Genomic DNA, 22,225 nt, shown 5'->3' on the forward strand with positions numbered 1-22,225 from the left:
ATACACCAAAACACATTTACTTTTACACTGGACGCGCGTTTCGCTAACCATGTTAGCATCATCGGCAGATGATTAAAACTAATAAGGTTAGCGAAACGCGCGTCCAGTGTAAAAGTAAAAGTATTTTGGTGTATTGTGGTGATTTAGTGTTTTATTTTGCTATGTAACACCAAAAGCTCCAACCCCCAACTGTAATGCTGTTTATACAGGGAGTCCGGAAATTAATGCAACAAAATTTGGTCATAGATTCTTGAAAAAAAAATAGGTGACCCGTATTTTTTATTTTTGGCGAGTGGCCCCCTTTTTCGGATTTACAGCCCCCTGAATTTCGCCCCTAAAAAGATTTTTTTTTAATATTTCATGGTCCTGTTGGACGAAAATCACTAAATTTGGTACACGTTATTTTACCATAAAATGACATTTTTTGATGCTATTAACTTTTTTATTTTCATCAGTGGCGTCCCTACGGTATTTATACAAAATATTATTGAAGAAAAAAATGGTACGCGTTTCGCTAACCATGTTAGCATCATCGGCAGATGATTAAAACTAACAAGGTTAGCGAAACGCGCGTCCAGTGTAAAAGTGAAAGTATTTTGGTGTATTGTGGTGATTTAGTGTTTTATTTTGCTATGTAACACCAAAAGCTCCAACCCCCAACTGTAATGCTGTTTATACAGGGAGTCCGGAAATTAATGCAACAAAATTTGGTCATAGATTCTTGAAAAAAAATAGGTGACCCGTATTTTTCATTTTTGGCGAGTGGCCCCCTTTTTCGGATTTACAGCCCCCTGAATTTCGCCCCTAAAAAGATTTTTTTTTAATATTTCAGGGTCCTGTTGGACGAAAATCACTAAATTTGGTACACGTTATTTTACCATAAAATGACATTTTTTGATGCTATTAACTTTTTTTATTTTCATCAGTGGCGTCCCTACGGTATTTATACAAAATATTATTGAAGAAAAAAATGGTACGCCACTGTTTTTTTTTAAATAAAAATTATTTTTAAAATTCTCATTAAATTTGGAACAAATTTGATCTCTTGACTTTCTTTTGGTACGACGCACCGTTTTCGCGTAAAAAAATAAAAACCATTTATAAATCGCTAAAATTTTACCGTAAATTTCAATGGCAACATTTTTAAAACTGCAAACTTAAGTTTAAAATAATTTTTTATTTTCCAAAATCTTGTTTTTATTCTAAGTGCGAACCAAAATGTCCAAAAATCTAAATTGCCGTTTTTTAAATTTTGCTATGAAAATTTACATTAAAATTTTAGCGATTTGGTCATGTATGAAAATGGTTTGTATTTTTTTACGCGAAAACGGCGTGTCGTACCAAAAAAAAAGTCAAGAGATCAAATTTGTTCCAAATTTAATGTAGATTTTAAAAATAATTTTTATTTAAAAAAAGCCAGTAGCGTACCATTTTTTTCTTCAATAATATTTGGTTTAAATACCGTAGGGAAGCCACTGATAAAAATAAAAAATTTAATAGCATCAAAAAATTTCATTTTATGGTAAAACAACGTGTATCAAATTTAGTGATTTTCGTCCAACAGGGTCGTGAGATATAAAAAAAACTCTTTTTTGGGGCGAAATTCAGGGGGCTGCAAATCCGAAAAGGGGGGCCTCTGGTCAAAAATAAAAAATACGGGTCACCTATTTTTTTCAAGAATCTATGACCAAATATTGTTGCTTTAATTTCCGGACACCCTGTATATTAAGAATATACATATTTAAAAAAAACACTAATCAAATTAAAATCTATTCAATACATGTAAAATAAATTAATGGTAAAGAAATCAATTCCTAATGAAGTGGCGCCAAATTACATTGTTAAAGCTTTCTGAAAGGCAATCTGTGCTTTGTGTTCCGCCCTTTCAATTTTTGGAACGATATTTTTTATTCTAGTACGTACATGAGGTCTTATAACAGGTCTTCTTAAAGGATATTTGATATTATTATTTCTCAAATTATTAAAATTTTCAACTTTACCTGGATAAAGACTATTTTCGTTTTTAGTACCTTCATTCAAATTGTGATTGTTAATTATAATAACATTTTTGCCATCAAGTGAGTCAGATTTTTTAAAATTGTTTAAAATTACAGGTCCTGATAATTGTTCTTTATTAGTTTTATCTTGTTGTCTGCGCTGTATTGGTATATTTATATTTTTTCGATTATGAAACTTGTTAGATGTCCTATTTGGAAAAAGTTTTACACTTTGAAAATTCACGGCGGTATATGGATTTTGTTTTAAACTTTTAAAATTACCCAAACCCGTTGTTACAACGTTCTGATCGTCAAAAGAATAATTTATTTCACATGGTTTCCTATTCTGGGCTTTAACTTCTACACCTAAAGATAAGTTATCTGGATTTGAGTTAAACGGACTATATATTCGTCGATTTACTGAGTTCTGATCTTTATTATAACCCTTTGGATAAGAATCGAGGTTAGAAACAACAATTTTTTTACCATCAAAAGAATAGTTTATATGAGAAGGTCGTCTCTGATTAATATTAGTACTCCTTTTAGTTCTAAAACTCATACTTACTTCACTATACTGTTTTTCTTTCGAATATAAGTGATTTTGTACAGCTCCTCTAGTAGGTGTCAATGGAGGAACAGCCAGTTGTACTACGGAAGCCCTGTTTGGTTCTGGAGCTGTTATATGGGGTTGTACTGACTGAACGATTACAGGCGAGGCTGGAGTAGGTAAAGGAATGTAATTCTGTTCTTGTTCCGGTGCATAAACTTGCTTTTGATAAGTTGGAACATTCGAAACGATATGGAGTTTAGGGGAACCAGATGCTGTTTTCGTATAGTGTACTGGTTGATACACTCGTCCTCTAGGAATAGTTGAGGTTATGTTCACCTTTGGTTCATTATATGAAGGTGCATAAACTGTATTATAACGTACACTATGAGGAATAACAAGCTCTTCTTGGTTTCCTTGAAGAGGTAGAGATTCTGGTGCGCTTGGTGCACTATCAACTTGAATTGAATCAGGCAGCTCCTGTGGTTGCCGTTCCAAATAACTTTCATTTAATACTTCTGGTGCTGCTGTTGTAGATGACACATAACCCTGAGGTGTTTCCGACGAAACTATAACAGATTCAGGAGTAACGAAATTTTCTTCGTTAGGTAATTCTAGCGTATTTATAGGCGCGCCACCATTATTATGAGCGGCAATTTTAGCTAAAACTTCCTCTTCGGCTTGCTTTTGAGCTAATTCGATTGCTTTGTGCTGGGCCTTCACGTGTTCCTCAGCTTGTTTTTGAGCTGCAGCCAAAAGAGCATCAGACCTTGCTTTGTTTACAGCATCCAACTGCTCTTGTAATGACTGGAATTGTGAGTTATCAGGTTGACCAGAAGGAGATCCGTTATGTTCGATAAAAACAGGAGAAAACTCTTTTTGGATTACTTCTGGTAAAGCCTTTCGTAAAACGGGATCGTCACCTAAAATTCTTTGTAAACCTTCAAGTTGTAGTTCTGGATTTTTACCGAGCAGACTTTCCAGTTCGCTGAGTTGAACTTCGTTGGGCTTAATGTTTGGTAACTGAGGAGCAGCATTTTTTAATATCTGGCTTGCTGCTTTTGGTTCAATTCCTAGATTGTTGCTAAGAAGACTAGGTTGAACATATATAAAGCGAGTATTTTCGTCTTGATCCGATGTCAAAGCGGGCGGTGCTGGTACATTTTCTTGGTTTACTTCGCTACCAGCAAAGTTCAAATCACTTAATACGTTCTTTTCGTTACGTTTAGGTACTGCTGTTTTTTTATAATTTGCTTTAGGGACAGCATGTCTTGGTTGAAATGGTTTCCAGTCGTCACCGCTAAAATCATGCGCAGGTTTATGTACTGCTGACTGCTGTTGTAATTCAAAAAAGGCGTCAGCATTGATGGGAAACATTTTCGTGTTTTTCAAGTTTAAAATATCGACTGTTTGCTGGCGAAGATATTTTGCTCTGAGACGATCTTGCTGACTGGAAGGTTGATAATGGAATGCTGGTGGAAAGTAATTCATTTGGACACCGCTAGAGTGTCTTGCGTTTCGAACAAGTTCATGTAAACGATCATTGTGCTCTTCATGGACTTGAGGTGCATGTTTACTTGCTGATACAATAGTTGATAAGCAGATGACCAGCAACTAAAAAATAAAAACATACATTAGTATATTTATCAAATACAGGTTTTTGTTTTAATAAATATAGACTGCATAAAATATTGCCATTCAGTCTTAAGGATATATGCAATTATGATATTTACAAAGTGTTTTTTTGTTTTCTAATCTTTTTATTTATGATATCCCCAAAGCTATTTACAGCAACACTAGAAGAAATCTCCCGTCAACTGGACTGGATCAACAAAGGATTAAAAATAGATGGAGAATATTTTAACTATCTAAGATTCGCTAATGACATAGTCCTAATTGCTAATAGTCCTGATGAACTACAAGCACATATTAACGAACTAAGTACAGCCAGCAATAAAGTGGGCCTCAAAATGAATTTAGCAAAAACTAAAATAATATACAACGAACTAGTGAACAGAAAAGACATTCTAATAAATAATACAACACTTGAAATAGTAGAAGAATATATATATTTGGGACAACTAATTCACAACTCCGGATCTCTACTACCAGAAATCAACAGAAGAACTTACATGCCCTGTGCATGCAAAACCTGGACGTTAAAACGGACATTATAAGGAAACGGCAGGTCGCACAACGCTCAATGGAACGAAATATGCTGAGGATAACCAAGAGAGATCGTAAAAGAATAGAGTGGACACGAAAAAAGACCCATCAACAGAATTAAAACCCTCAAGTGGCAATGGGCGGGACACCTGGCAAGAAGGACGGACAACAGATGAAACACAAACATTACAGCAGGGTACCCACGAGGTATTATAAAGAACCTGAGATGGGACCATGATATTAGGGAATGGGCAGGGACAACTTGGGCCCGCATAGCCAACAATAGACAACAATAGGCCCAACTACAAAGAGATTATCTAAATATGTGAGGCTACACCATATGGTGGTGTATGGCTACACCATAATTGGAAATGGTTGAATAAGCTGAGAATGATGATGAATATATTTATAATGTGTTTTTTAATCTTTTTAAGTGGATTAACAAGTGATGTAGAATTTCCATTGACTATTCTATTGAAATAATGCATTTACTCTTAATAAGGTAAAGGACTTACTAGCTGTCGCTAATTTTTGTAATATACAGGATGACGCACATCATTCGCCTCGGTTGATTATACGAAATCGGAAAGATGTAGAAATAAAATATTTTATGAGTATATGTGGGGAGACAATGTGGCACAATTTAAAATTATTTTGAAATATACAGGGTGTTTCAGAACTAAAATCCATACCGAAGTTATATTTTTTCTTATGGAACACCCGGTATTTTATTTCATTTTTGGATTCTTGGGCCCAAAAAAAGGCATTTATTATAAGGGTTAAATATGTTTAAAATCTTTGGTTTTTGAGATATTTAAAGATATTTAAATTTGCATGCTACAATAGAATAGATTATTAACACCCTGTATATTACTTTTCAGTATTAATTCTTGTGCTGAGTTTAAAGGTAGAGAAATAAACTTTACAGAAAAATGTTATTGCTTTCTTAAGTTTATACAGGGGTATCAAAAATTACTGATTTATTTTAAGAATTTATTTTACATAAAAACTTTGTTATTTCAAATACAACACCCTGTATTTTTTTAAATAAATCGAAGAAGATTCAAATGCTCTTTCAAACTATATTAGGGTTTCCTATACCGATATAGCTCAGATTTTGAATAAAGAGCATTTTTTCAATGAAATGGCAACCAAGAGGGCTAGTGTCGCCATGGCGAATTTAGTTTATGGACTTATTTAAATTTATACCAGTTTACTTTTATTTAATTTTGCTACAAGAGTTTAATAAACAATATTTATTAAATGTGTATTTATTATTCTATCGAGGAACACGAAGAAGTAGTTCTTTGATTTATTTTACGATGGCTTGTAGATATATGGATTTTCTATAAATGAGCCAATTACGACAAATTCATTTTCTTCACTTCCAACGACAGGTTTCTGCCTAATAGTTTTTTTTATAAACCACACTACCAGCTTGGCGAAATAGGACAAGTACTTTTTCAAAGGAACGCTTATCAGGAAGATTTCTATTTGGGAGTCTTTGACCATAAGCCCTTGAGGCCAAGAAGCATTTTTTCTGGCAAAATAAAATCACTAGAACATATCTATTTGTTCCGCCAGCAGATACTGCTTTATTTTTCTAAATAAAATAATGAATACTTACTTATTAAACTATTGTAGATAAATTAAAGTAAACTGTTACAAATTATAAATAATAATGTCTATAAACTAATGTCGACTTTGAAAATAGTTACTAACAGTCACTAGAAAATTGCCATGGCGACACCAGCCATCTTGATTGCAATTTTATTTAAAAATCGCTTTTTATTCAAAATCTCCGCTAGATAGGTATGGGAAACCCTAATATAGTTTGAAAGAGTATTTGAATCTGCTTCGACTTATTTTCAAAAATACAATGTGTTGCATTTGAAATAACGAAGTTTTTGTATAAAATATATCCTTAAAATAGATCAGCAACTTTTGATAGCCCTGTATAAATTTAAGGAATACCATTTTTCAGTAAAGTTTATTTATCTACCTTTAAACTCTAACTTAGAATAAAAATTAATTCTGAGAAAAGTAATGTACAGGGTGTTAATAATCTATTCTATTGTGGCATGCAAATTTAAATATCTTTAAATATCTCAAAAACCAAAGATTTTAGACATATTTAACCCTTATAATAAATACTTTTTTTTTTGGGCCCAAGAATCCAAAAATGAAATAAAATACCGGGTGTTCCATAAGAAAAAATATAACTTTGGTATGAATCTTAGTTCTGAAACACCCTGTATATTTCAAAATACTTTTAAACTGTGCACACTGGTCTCCCCACATTAACCCATAAAATATTTTGTTTCTACATCTTTCCGTTTTCGTATAATCAACCGAGGCGAATGAGGTGCGCTACCCTGTATGTTTATAAATTTTATCTGTAAATTTTATGAATAATATAATTTTTTAAGTACTAAAAATCAAATCGAGTTTCTTTGGTAATATGATTTTTAGGTTTTTATTCTTTAATAGGTGGTTATTATTAGTTTTGCTTAACGTCATATTTTTGCTATTTTAATATGTTAAAGAACAACATTTATTTAATTCGTTGCTACGGAAAAGGTGATTATAAATTGTGCGCTTCTTTAACATTTTAAACAATCTATCGAAGAATGAAAACCTAAAAATAATATTACCATCGAGCCGCATTTTGATTTTTGGGCCTTTAGATCGAAATTTAAAATGGTATTTTTTTTAATTAAAAATATCAAAAGTTGACATATGACATATGGTATATAAATCTATACAGAATGTAATTTTCTGTCAAATAAAATAAAAATATACCGAGGGTACCATATATAAACAAGGGTACCATTTAAAAATCAAAATTTGTAGTGATTTTCGGTGAAACAGGAAGTGAACGAAACTAATACGTCAATCAATCCTTATTAATGTCATTTACTAACATACCAAATCTCTTTTTTTTATCTGAAAGAATAAGAAAGTGGATGAGCCACTTTTGAAAAACACCTATACAATACAGGGTGGTCCGAACTGCATTCCGGAAACTTCAGCAGCATATTCTGCATATAAAAATAAGTAAAAAAGTTCGTATAAACTTGTGTCCTAAAATGTTTCGTTTCAGAGATACAGGGTGTAGAAGTTTCATATTTATTTCGATTTTTTTCTAATAATTTCTGAACTAAATTCGGTATTTGGATGAAAATTAGCATCTGGGTTTTTTTTAACATGAGAAATTTGATTTCCATGTCAATACATATAGACTCCTACTTGTAGGGGGCGCCACCTACATCTTTTTAACTGTATTGAAGAGTAATAACTCTTCGTCCGTCCCTGTATTACACCACTGAGTGAAAAAATATGCATTTCCGTAATTTTCTAAATAAAAAATATCCCTTGGTAAAAATCTCTACAAGCAACCGTGTGTGTTTTCAAGATATTAGGAATGGAAATAATCAATACATGCCATTATCGACAAAAAATAAACAATGTTGAATTAATAGTTATTTGACTGAAATAACAAATTTGAGAAATTTTTAATTTTTTAAGCTAATCATGAATTATTGTTCTAGAAAAAACATAGACTTAGCATCTAGACAATAATGTTTAGAAATGAAAAAAAAAATGAAAAAAAAATTGCGTTACAGTATCCCTTGAAAATACAAATCAGAAAATTTATTGAGCAGTCTCTCCCGTTTAGAACAGTTGGTTTAATTAAACAGGGTGAGACCTAAATAAGACTCTCCATGTTTAATTAAAAAAGCTGTTCTAAACAGGAGAGACTACTGTTCACGAAATTGTCTGATTTGTATTTTCAAGGGATACTGTAACGCAATTCTTTTTTCATCATATCGTGGTCTTTCAAAGGCGACTATAGGTTTATTCAGGGTGACTAAATAATTGCACATATTTTTAGGGGTAGCATTTTTTATCCCAGCAACACGTCTATGAGTTTTAAAATTTTGTATGTTTCGAAAAAAAAAGTGATTTTTTTTTTAAATTTTCAGTTAAAGAAGAGAATACTTTGATAACATAGGTAGTAGATTAAATTTCGAGGAAATAAAAAATAGAAAAAATCCAATGGTTTTCAAAATTTAAACAGAATAGTATATTGTTTTATTATGAGTAAAAATGGCACTTTTTGTGGCGTGGATTGTGACGTTTGACATTACAGAGGCGCAGGGGTGGATGGGCCATATGGGGAAACGGGAAAATTCCCAATGGGCCGGTGGAAAAATGGGCCGGTGGGCCGGTCCCGATCAGAGCTCAGAAAAGATTGGATTAGCAAAAATTAAATGGTTAATCTTCTAACTAAAGTGACGTAACATCCTTAGTGACTCCATAACTAATTAATCCATTTTCATCAGTATAATCGTCAGTTGCTTTTAAACATAAACACCAATTTGTAAAATAACTATTGTAAAATGTGTTTCTCTGGGACACTTATAATCTTAATAATCATCGTTGTTTGTTTGGTTTGAACATTTTTATTATACAAAGTGAGTCTATAAGGAACAAATATTTTCAGAGCTGGTAGATAATAATAATAAAATAAACATAATATATTTTCTTTATCGAGTTTCAAATAAGTCCAATCGAGTTATTAAAGTTTGTAAATTAAAAAAAATATATATATTTTTTTAATTTGAGCCACCTCAATTTCGATATTTGCATCTCTTTTAGTGCCGTATTATCAGAGATTAAGAAACTATATACCGTGGGCAAATTTGTGGTGAACAGGAGTTCTAAAATATACAGAAAAATTTAAAAGAAAATGCTCGATTTTTAACACCTTTTTTTGCAAAAAAAAACTCATAGACGTGTTCCTGGGGTCGAAATATACCACCCCTGAAGATATTTGCACTTATTTAACACTCACCCTGTATAGTTTTACCCAATATTCTTTTATTAATAACTAATAAATATGACTGACTGGCAGCAAAAAAAAGAATGAATAGCATTAGGTAAATTTAAATACTGTCGATCTAAATGTATATTAAGAACACGGTAGCGTAGATTGAAAACTCCCCGAGCTCCCCTTTGTAAGAAGGTAGACGAATTTGACGCGAACTCTGCGGTTGACAGAGAAAACATATCTATGCTTGGCCTGAATTAGGGAGGGAACTAAAAGCCAAGTTTAAATTGTTGTTTAAAATGTTGCTACAATGAATTTGCTAAAAATTACTGAGACAGCAGAGAAGAGTTAAATGAGGTGTAAACTAGATTAGATAATAAAATATTAATATGTCTCGAAAATCCAAATATTCGTTATTATGGACTGTAACATAACATTACATCAGAACTTAGCAGACAAAAATTGCCTAGGTTCTTCTCGTTTGAGACATGGCATTATCATACAAGATGCCAAATGTACAAAAGTATAGAGGAAAAGTGATAAGAACTATATAATAACCTAAAAAATGCTCCAGTTTTAATGGCGACCGCGGTTCATTCAGTTAAAACCACGTGTACACGAGGAGGCTGCTGCTGTAGCAGAAAAGAGAGAATTTCTTTCTACAATGTGTAGAAAGTATATACCCAGCTAAAAAGTAATGTATTTCACAGAGGATTCGGTCAGCTGGCTGAACTGAATGAATCAGGAAGTAAAGTTTCTCAAAATCGTGACTCAGAGTCGTAGCCTATTCAAGATCAAATTACCGTTATCGATAATGGAAATAAAGCAGTAGAACCCTGTAAATTTTGAGAACCACTGGATCATTTCTGGATTTTCTTTCTGGTAAATTTAATCTACTACCTATGTTACCATATTATCAAGAAATTATGTTTTTTAACTAAAAACTAAAAAAATCCAAAACATTTTTCAAAAAATTAGGAATTTTCAAAAGTTTTTTTGCGAAAAAAACCTCATAGGCGTGTTTCTGGGGTTCAACTATACTACCAGTTAAAATACATGCACTTATTTCTGGGACACCTTGTATTAATAAATAAAATATGTTTCTTCGTTATGGTCATTTTGTTTTTGTGGATTTGGGCCGGTTGTCTGTTTTTCCCGGGCCGGTTTCCACTTCCCCATCCACCCATGCAGAGGCGAGTCACAAAAAGTCGTGGCTCGCCGAAGTATGTCTTAGCAAATAAAGCAATAATGTCTTAGTGTCTAGATTCAACAAAAAACAGCTTCTGTTGAATCTTTGACACAAAAACATTTCAAATTTATTATTTCAGACTAATAAATATCCAGTCAACATACATAATTTTTGTCAATAATGACATGTATTGTCTATTTCCATTCTAAATCTCTTGAAAACGGTTGCTCGTAGCGATTTTTACCGAGAGACATCTTTTACGCAAAAAAATACGGAAATGTTTATTTTTATGCTCTGTAGTTTTATACAGGTACGGACGAAAAGTTATTACTCTTTAAACCAGTTAAGGAACCTGTTAGGTGGCGCCCCCTACAAGTAGGAGTCATATTGACATCGAAATGAAATTTCCCATGTCAAAAAACACCCATCAGACACCAATTTTCTTCCAAATATCGACGTTAGTTCAGAAATTATTTGGAAAAAATCGAAGTAAAAATGAAACTTGCACACCCTGTATCTCCGAAACGAAGCATTTTAGGACATAAGTTTATACAAACTTTTTTACTTATTTTTTAATGCAGAATATGCTGCTGAAGCTTCCGGAATACAGTTCGGACCTCCCTGTATATATTTTTTACAAAAACCTTAGTTCAAAATTTTATTTCTAATTTTAGTTAACTGGCTGAATTTAGATTAAATGTAATACTTTAATAAAAAAAAATATTTCTTTTTACGCTAATATTTGTAAGCAATAAGTTATAATTAAAATTAATGTTAGTTACAATAAAGTTATATTAAAAAAACATTATTACCAATGCTTTTAATTACCGGATATAAAGCATAATGTTAGATAAAAAAGGCAAAAGTAATTTGTTATTAAAGCAAATAATCATAATTTAAATTTAATCCTTTTATACATTTCAACATCAATAGCATCTATATTTAAATTGCTAATGAATCAGGTTAACAGTGGCATTTTCGGAATACGTAACATTAACATCGAAATTAAAAGTTTTGAATAATGGGAAGTGATGGCTTTCGGTAGAAAGTGAACGTGATGAGAAACATTCAAGACAACATGTGTAGTGTGAATTTCTTTTTTTGTTTTTGTCGAAATATCAAGGTATTCTTCAATTATTCATATCGAGAAAAAGATTTCATAACAATACAATCTCCACAAATTTGACTATTCATTCATATATTTAACTTTTTAATCCTTAAATATCAATTTAAAGTATATTTATTTGTTTTAAAAAGCAGTATACGGGGCATTTCACCACAACATTTCTCTAAATATATTTTAGGAACTGATTTATATCTTAGTTTGAATCATTTACTTTAAAAGATAGTTCTTAAGAGTAATGGATGTATCTTTTTGCAAATTTATGTTGCCCGTCTTTAAAAAAAGGTGTAATCACAGGTTAGTTTAGGGTTGCCAACCGTCCTCTATTCCAGAGAAAAGTCCTTTTTTTGATCTCACTGTCCTCCTTTCTCTCGCGCATTGAAAAAGTCCTCTTTTTACCTACCAAACCCAAAATCTAGAAAATATTCGTCTGTCGCCACAATGCAGTCGATGCAATGCTTTAAAAAATTATTAATCTGTCTTTCGCTACTCCCACTCGTTTCTAAAGACAAGAAAATGAAGAAATATTAGGAGTCTATTAGGAGTCGAAACATGTATGTTTGTTCTTTTTATTTTAAGTTTCGTCAAAAATAAAGTGAATTCTGAATTTTCTAAATATCTGTATGTTTACTTAGAATTTGTACCTTATAGAAGTGCTATTATTTGTAACTTTTTCCTATTACTAAAATATGTACCATACTATCAAAAAAAACGGAGTTAGAGTTAACTTGTAAACGAAGATAGCTGTCATTTTATCTGTAAAATTATACGATAATGTCATCGATTATATCCAAACCAACTGTAATTTATGTATACAGGGTGTCCCAGAAATAAGTGCAAATATTTTAAGGGGTGGTAGATCTGGTCAATAGAAACATATTTTCTCTTTACCATTTTTAAAATAAATTGAAAATAACCGAGGTAACCTTTAAAAACCGAGTTAACCGTAATAACCGAGTTAACCTTTAACCCTGAACTTTGAAATTTAAAAAAATTAATAGGCAACATTTTGAGAACCGCCGGCAGATATCGCCAACTACCTCCAATTACCCGAATCAAGCCAGCATCTCACGCCCTGTGTTGCCATATGGACAAGAAAGTAATAAATAAATTCATTTTTGTTTTGTTTGTTATCTTTCATGTTTCTCTGTTTTATTTTTAAAATTTAATACGAATTTGATTGCTTCGAGTGTCTTGAATTTGAAATTGTTGAAACTACGGCAACGTTGCTTAACATCGTATGACGCAAGCCCGCCACGACGGCGCGGCGCCTCAAAGGAGCAGTTGACCGCGGCACCCTCCTCTTGGCAGACGGTTCGGCTGTCGATGGAATTCTCGAAATACATCGAAAACATAGCGAAAAACAAAATACGTATGTAAAATTGTTGAGTGAAACATGCATTTTCTTAGATTGAAAGTAGTTCGTAAAGTGGCGATAAGAGACAATAATTCTCAACATTTATTCATTCAGAAAAGTAATGTGAGCTTTTCAAGGTGTTTTGTAAATCAGTGGTTCTAATAAAACAGAGAAACATGAAAGAAAACAAACAAAACAAAAATTAATCGATTATTCCGTTGGGCTGTTTTCGATATATTGAATTCTAAATTACGATAAACATTTTAGGAATTTCTTTTTTGTGACCTGATTGTGGATAATATATAATATGAAGAATCATTTTATTAAATTTATTCCAAAATAAAGTTATTTTGCAGCATAACAAAGATTTTCGTAAACGTCATAAACGTAATGTTTTAGTTAATTTTCGGTTGTTTTTGTTAAGTTTTCAACGAAAGGGTAGGTACTAAAAATGATTAATATGTGTTTTTTTTCTATAATTATTAATAATGAGCACTGATAAAAGATTAAATTTAACATTCCTAATTTTTTTGATTAGAAATTTGTCTATGTATTTATAAATGTAGAACTATGTAGAATGTGGATAACATAGGAGGTTGCAACACTGCAAGGTTTAAATACACCGTAAAGAAATCTCAGGTGAATAAACAAGTGGCACTAAAAAGTTTTTTCAAATTTTCCGAAAAATGTCAAGAAAAATTTTAAATTTTCAACATTTTTTTTTCCCAAAAAAAACCTCATAGGCGTGTTTCTGGGGTTGAACTATAGTACCAGTTAAAATATTTGCACTTATTTCTGGGACACCCTGTATAGACATATAAGTAATTAAAAAATCATAACTAGCCATGACAGTCGGTGTCAGAAATCCTTCTTTGAATAATTTAATTAGACAAGCATGATTGTGTATTATAGGTACATTATTGTCGATAAATGATACAAGTTCGATACGAACATCATAATGAAACGCGCGTATCGTTAAGCCACGAGGCGTTAGCCGAGTGGCTTAGTTACACAAGTTTAATTAAAAAGTTCGTACCGAACGTGCATCATTCAAAATTTAATCTACGACGCGACACGAGGAACGATCCAAAGAGATTTGATTTAATTTAAAATATCAGAGATATCCTCATAAAAATTAAAATTCGAAATTATCAGGTGCCTATATTAGTCGACGCCGTGGTAACCGTGCTTGTTGATTGTTTCCATTTTGACTTTGACAACTCAATTATTGATGTCCAATTTTGAGTTAAGCGTTGTTTTAGCAAAAAGCAAAAAATAATATTAATATGGGTGATTCTGATTCTGAAAGTGTCCCTTCGGATATTGAAGGCATTGCGCAAAACGTTGTCAATTCTCTACTTCCCGAAAAATCAAGACAAACGTACGAGCAAACCTATGTAAAACTTGAAGATTGGTGTAAAGGGAAAGGAATCAAGAATAGTAGTAACGAAAAGGCATATTTTGAACATCTTTCAAAACATATGAAGGCTTCATCACTTTGGGTATATTATTCCATGCTACGTTCAGTAATATGAGTGAAGAAAAATACAGATATTAGTAAGTACGTCCATTTAATTGCATTTCTAAAAAGAAAATCGGAAGGATTTCGGTCAAAAAAATCGAGAATTTTAAGAAAAGAAGACATAACTCGTTTTTTGTTGGAAGCTGATGATAAAACTTATTTCCTGACAAAAGTTTCATTGATAGTGGGACTTGCGGGAGCCTGCCGGCGTATCGAGTTGACAAATCTGCAGCTGCAAAATGTTAAAGATGAAGGACAATGCATTCATGTCATTATTCCATTTACGAAAACAAAGATATCACGATATTTTTTTTATAATGAAAGGGAATGTTGAAGGAATAAATATGGTGGAAATGGTTCGATGATATATAGCAATGCGGCCAAGCAACACAGAGCATACTTGTTTTTTTGTGCGATTTTGAGTATCTGTTTCTAAATTAGGCCAGTAAGCGGGGATAAAAATAGGGTATTAATAATATTTTTTGGTATTACCTCCGAATTCTTGACACACGCACCGATTGACGTGAAATTTTAACAGTGAATATAAATATATGTAACAAACAAAAGTTACATAGTAGCGATGTGTGCTTTCACCCTGGAGGTGAGTACCACCCCTTTTCGTGGGGGAAAATAAATCACCCGTTTTTATTGCAAAAAACCATAAAAGGATGAATTCTAAGCAAAAAATGGTCTATAACATTTTTTTTTCAGAAAATTAATATTTTCCTAGTTATTTAGGATTGAAAAAGTTTATTTTTCATCTGAAAACTGCATATTTTTCTATAATTTTTATAAATTACTCGATAACCCTGCGTTTTATCGCAAAACTCATATAAACAAAAATGAAGCTTTTGAAACAACAAATCGATTCATTTTTTGTTGATTACCGTAGGTGTAACAAAAGCCGAGCTATCTCTCTGTAAAGGTGATTTTTTATTTTTCGAAAACTAAAAATTGGAACTTTTACCTTAAAATAATGGCGAAAGAACACATTTTCCGAAGAAAGTGAATATGACCGTGTTTAAAGTGCTTGAAAAGACCTTTTAAATGCTTTTTTAATCATAAGGTATTTTTGATGCTGTCAAGAGGAAGATTAGGAAGATTAAACGAAGCAATTATTATTTAAAGAAGGCCTCCTTCGGGATCACAACTGACCAGGTCTGTTGACTAGGACCAAAAGCAAAGGCATGATTTTAATGTAAAAAGTACAAGAAAATGTTAATGTCTTCTTCAAAAGCGAATATCCAACAAAAATAAAGCAATTAGGGCGAACTAGAAAACAAACTATCGAGGAAGGACGTACCTAGATGATACAATGATTTTTAAATTCCTTGCTGTTTATACAGGGTTGTTCACCACATACGACACGGAGTATTGTAGTTAAATGATTAGATTTTTACAAATTGTAAGTTTTGGGTTCGTTGAAGGACTATTAGAGCTACAATTTAAAAATATTTTTACAAGATACAGAGTGTGCCAAATATGTAAAAAATATTATAGTTGTATTTTTTTTTAATGGAACACTCTATATATTATACAATTTTTAGATTCTACGAATGAAAGAAAAGTAAATTTGATTAAGGTTTATCATACTTAAACCTTACCGTTTTTGAAATATTTTCATTTTTGTGAAATTGCAGTAAAAAATTTAAGGCTTCATTTCTCCAAGGCTATCAACGTTTTTAATACTACATATTTACTGAAGATTATTTATTGATCAGATATTGTGTTGCGATAATAAAAATTACACTTTCTTATACAGAGTGTCCAAAAATTTATGTTAGATAATGACTAGCTTTAAACGGCTATAACTTGTTTAATTTAAATGGAACACCCTGTATATTTTACTTAATTCATATGCAATATTTAATTGTCTATCAAATTATATTATACCGTTTTTTACCTATCTCTTCAAGTTTTCGTAGAAAATGCCTTTTCTTATAATTTAGACCTCATTTATCACTATACCCATGGAATATTGACATTTTTAATTATTTATTTTTAAAGATGTAACAAATTTTCAAAGAGTACAGATACTAATATTGTCGATATAGTTCGATTATTTCATTAAAAAATTTAAAAAAAAAGGACCAATTAATATGATCCTAGTATTCAGACTACATTAATTGACTGTTTACGTTGATTAATCAATACTAAAAACTAAAAAAAAACTCCAAATACTAAAAAACTGAATTTTGTATGTGTATTAGACAGTATAAATTTTATTTTAATTTTTGACGAATGCTTATTTTTATAACAGAGACGTTCATTTTCGTAACTTATTATTATATTGATTTCTGAGTCAAATCCATATTGATTTAGAATAATTTATTAATTAAAATGGTATGTAATTAACTAATTTTTGGGAGGAAATTATATTTAATAGGTATACTCTTTTACAAAGATTTAAATAGTTTTCTGTTTGCAACAAATGGGCTTGCAATATTATTATTTTTGAATAGTATTTTGTACATATGTTACTTTAAAAAAATCTAAAATGTCAATATTCCATGGGTATAGTGATAAATGAGGTCTAAATTATAAAAAATCCATTTTCTTCGAAAACTTGAAGAGATAGGTAAAAGATGGTTTAGTACAATTTGATAGACAATTAAATTGTGCATTTGAATCACGTAAAATATACAGAGTGTTCCATTTAAATTAAACAAGTTATTGTCGTTTAAAGCTAGTAATAATTTAATATAAATTTTTAGACACTCTGTATAAGGAAGTATAATTTTTATTATTGCAACACAATATCTAATCAATAAATAATCTTCAGTAAATATGTAGTATTAAAAACTCTGATACCCTTAGAGAAATGAAGCCTTGAATTTTTTACTGCAATTTCACAAAATTGAAAATATTTCAAAAACGGTAAAGTTTAAGTGTGATAAACTTTAATCAAATTTACCTTTATTTTAATCGTAGTATCTAAAAATAGAATGAAATACAGGGTATTCCATTCCAACTATAATATTTTTTACTTATTTGGGACACTCTGTATCTTTTAAAATTATTTTTAAATTGTAGCTCTAATGATCCTACAACGAACCCAAAACTTACAATTTGTAAAAATCTAATCGTTTAGCTACAATACTCCGTGAATGTGGTGAACAACCCTGTATTACATTATATTCCAAAGGGTGTTTTAAACTTTCACCAAAATATCAACATTTTATTTTTAATTTAGAAAAATATGCTAAAAAGTCAAACAATTTAGCTGCATAGCGCTTAAAAAATGATCAAATTCAGCCCACTAGAACAAAATAATAAGCTTTAAAATACATCAAAATTTTAAGGTGCTTTTTTTTCGTACCGGTGTATTTAGAGATCTTTTGTATTAAGGTATGGACGCTAATTGTTCAATCATACGGTATTATAAGATCACACGAAAAAAATTAAGAATTCTTTCTAAATTAGATCCTAAAATATCAGTAACAGAACAGTTTGCGAAAAAACCCTGCTGTGCACAAGCATTGCTTTAGTTAGTATTTTACAGGACACAAAGTATATTGAAATGTCTTACCAAAAATTTGAAATCGGTAGGTGATCGTACTATGATTTGTGTAAGTATAGTTTCGATATTTCTCGTGCAATACTCAAAGATAAAAACTGACAGTACAATAAACGTTACTATAAAGAACATCTGCAAAAAATGAAAAACCTTGGTATACTTTCAGCATTGATATAATAATTAAATGTTACAAATAAAATTATTGTTTTGGGTATTATTTAGAAACTTCACGGGTAATTCCATAGAATGAATATGCCCTTTCTGGGTTCACAAAATAGAGCGCCAAACTCATAAAATATTTATTTTTTACTTCATATTAAAAAGCCTATGTTTTAATTTACTTTTATATTTCTTTTCTTTACTTATGTTGTTAACTTATGTTACGTTTGTTTATATTCGATAGTCTTATAGCTTTATTCTACAGGGTGGTCCGAATTGTATTCGGAAAACTTCGGCAGCATATTCTGCATATAAAAATAAGGAAAAACCACGTATTAATGTAAGTCCTAAAATGCTTCGTATCAGACATACAGGTTGTAGAAGATTCACTTTTATTTCGATTTTTTCTAAATAATTTCTAAACTATTGTCGATATTTGGATAAAAAATGGTGTCTGGGTATTTTTTGATAAATTTGATTTCGATTTTGATAAATTTGTTTTGAATAGTTAACAACTTTTCATCGGTACTAGTATAAAACTACAATAAATAAAAATATACATGTTTGTTATTTTTTACGTAAAAAAATGTCCCTTGGTAAAATTCGCTAAAAGCAACCGCTCTCAAAATATTTAGAATGGACATGTTTAATGAAATTATTATAAATTTAATATTTTGAAATTTTACTGAAATTATAAATTTGGCCACTTTTTATTTTTTTAAATTAATCATAAATTTTTCTTCGAAAAAATGGTGATAAAACAATTTTAGTTGAATCTTTGGCACAAAAACATTTAATTTTTTTTTATTTCAGTCTAAAATAAAAATTAATTTCTCCAAAAAATCCTATATGGGTATTTGGCCACTGCAAGAAAATCTACAAAATAAAATAGTTATTTTTTGTAAACACTTCTGCGTTAAACCCAAACGGAAACTACTTGTCAGAAGTTAGGTTTACAGTTATACAAATTTGCCTAACAACGAAAAACATGCTTAACGTTAGAACAGATAAACGACGGAAAGAGATAAACTTTCCGTCGACGGAAGCAAAAAAATACAAAGAATAAAGAAAAAAACTATTTAAAATATTTAAATTCAACAATTTAGTTTTTTTAAATAGATACGTCTACAATAGTTGAATAGTTGAATTTAAATATTTTAAATAGTTTTTTTCTTTATTCTTTGTATTTATTTTTGCTTCCGACGCCGGAAAGAGATAAACTTTCCAAAACGTTAAGCAATTTTTTTCTTTGTTAGGCAAATTTGTATAACTGTAAACCTAACTAGTAGTAGTTATAAAAAGCATTTTTGGTAAGCTCTGTCTCAAATAGTTTCTGAAAAAAATTAATTTTTTTAAAAGGTCCGATTAAATTTATATCTCCGAAACTAAAGTTTCAAAAAAAGTCATACTATACTAGAAATTCATTTACCCAATAGTAGTTATAAAAAGCATTTTTGGTAAACTCTGTCTCAAATAGTTTCTAAAAAAAATATTTTTTTGAAAAGGTCCGATTATATTTATATCTCCGAAAGTAAAATTTCAAAAAGAGTCATACTATACTAGAAATTCATTTACCCAGTAGTAGTTATAAAAAGCATTTTTGGTAAACTCTGTCTCAAATAGTTTCTGAAAAAAAAATATTTTTTTTAAAAGGTCCGATTAAATTTATATCTCCGAAACTAAAGTTTCAAAAAAAGTCATACTATACTAGAAATTCATTTACCCAGTAGTAGTTATAAAAAGCATTTTTGGTAAACTCTGTCCTAAATAGTTTCTGAAAAAAAAATATTTTTTTTTAAAGGTCCGATTAAATTTATATCTCCGAAACGAAAGTTTCAAAAAAAGTCATACTACACTAGAAATTCATTTACCCAGTAGTAGTTATAAAAAGCATTTTTGGTAAACTCTGTCTCAATAGTTTCTGAAAAAAAATATTTTTTTTAAAAGGTCCGATTAAATTTATATCTCCGAAACTAAAATTTCAAAAAAAAGTCATACTATACTAGAAATTCATTTACCCAGTAGTAGTTATAAAAAGCATTTTTGGTAAACTCTGTCTCAAATAGTTTCTGAAAAAAAAAATATTTTTTTTAAAAGATCCGATTAAATGTATATCTCCGAAACTAAAATTTCAAAAAAAGTCATACTATACTAGAAATTAATTTACCCAGTAGTATGTTGCCGTTTGTGTTTAACGCAGAAGTGCTTACAAAAAATAACTATTTTATTTTGTAAATGTTCTTGCAGTGGCAAAATACCCATATAGGATTTTGTGGAGAGATGAATCCGCCACATAGGTATAGACATTTTTTAAAAATTAATTTATGTCAATGATGACATGTATTGGTTATTTCGATTCGAAATATCTCGAGAACCATTACTCGTTAGCGAGTTTTTATCAAAACACATTTTCTAATGATAAAAATGTATATGTTTTTCCTCAGTAGTTTCATACAGGTACAGACAAAAAGTTATTGCTCTTCAAACTAGTTAAAAATATGTAGGTAGCGCCATCTACAAGTCATATTGACAATTGACATCAAAATAAAAAAAATCCCATTTCTTCCCTTTCATCTTAATATCGACGTTAGTTCAGAAAGTATGTAAAAGAAACCGAAATAAAAATGAAACTTCTACACCCTGTATCTCCGAAACGAAGTATTTTAAGGACATAAATTTATAAGAATTTTTTTATTTGTTTTTATCTGCAGAATATGCTGCCAAAGTTTCCAGAATATAATTCGAACCAACCTGTATAGTTACTGGCATAATGATATAGACTAATCGTCTTTTTGATCTTTGAATTCACTGCAAAATAAAACACTAAATTATCACAATTCGCAAAAACACTTTTACTGTTATCCTGGACGCGCGTTTCGCTAACCATGTAAGCATCATTGGCAGATAATCAAGACAAAAAGTTATGTAAAAGTAAAAGTGTTTTGGTATATTGTGGTGATTTAGTGTTTTATTTTGCTGTGCAACCCCAAAGGTTCCAACCCCCAACTGTAATCTTCGATGGCTTCACGGTCAATGGAACTAAATCTTTATCGTCAGTTTAATACTAAGATTAGGTTATTAGGAGCAGATATTTGGTTTCTTAAATCATGCAAAGCCAATTCAGTTTATCCTAGTTTTATTAAAGTTAATATCCCGAAAAGTAACGTTAGTGATAAGGTAGAAAAGAGTCTTGATCATCTGCTGATGATGCTAACATGGTTAGAGAAACGCGCGTCCAGTGTAAAAGTAAAAGTGTTTTGGTGTATTTTGGTGATTTAGTGTTTTATTTTGCTGTGTAACACCAAAAGTTCCAACCCCCAACTGTAATTTTGAAATTCACTATTGCTCTTAAATTAAAACCAGTTATCGAATATTTTTTGTGTTTTTGGCCACCTTTTTTGTCTCTTTCTTATTTTTGAGTCAATTCATTAAGAAAATACTCAAAATATTGTATTTGTTAAATAAAAATAAAATACAGTATCTATACAGTATTTTGTACAAAAATTTAGAAAAAAAATGACAAGAACGGCAATACTTACGATAGTTTCCTTGATAAGAAGCACCGACATGGTGGAAAAGAATTTCACCGAAAAAAACGCACAACCTTGCACTTGGACGCTGAGACCGAGTCTGGTGGAGATTTTGAAGACACTTTCCCTTCTATACCGGCTTTTTCGTCTTCCACATGCAGAATCTTCGATCATCTTCATCTCGCCTCTTCTGCAACATCGCATTTCTCTCTCGGTCTTTCTCTTTCTTCGACGAAATTCAGTTAGACGCCATATGTTATTGGTGCTTTTAAATCGATTAATTT

At 30.8% G+C, this 22,225-nt stretch overlaps 1 protein-coding gene across 1 annotated transcript in view; it reads right to left on the reverse strand.

Annotated features, from left to right (window-relative positions):
* The window catches only part of LOC115881433, a 33,500-nt gene extending 11,474 nt beyond the window's left edge, over positions 1 to 22,026 (reverse strand). The window contains exons 1-2 of the mRNA XM_030898905.1: positions 21,951 to 22,026; positions 2,563 to 4,158 (exon numbers count right to left, since the gene is read on the reverse strand). Of these exons, the coding sequence (XP_030754765.1) occupies positions 2,563 to 4,158; positions 21,951 to 21,980 (1,626 nt within the window). The 5' untranslated portion in view covers positions 21,981 to 22,026. The remainder of the gene's footprint in view (positions 1 to 2,562; positions 4,159 to 21,950) is intronic.
* Positions 22,027 to 22,225: the final 199 nt, after the last annotated feature.

Source organism: Sitophilus oryzae, unplaced genomic scaffold (assembly GCF_002938485.1).
Source record: "Sitophilus oryzae breed Bouriz unplaced genomic scaffold, Soryzae_2.0 scaffold_1720_pilon_pilon, whole genome shotgun sequence".
In the NCBI taxonomy this organism is placed as follows: domain Eukaryota; kingdom Metazoa; phylum Arthropoda; class Insecta; order Coleoptera; family Curculionidae; genus Sitophilus; species Sitophilus oryzae.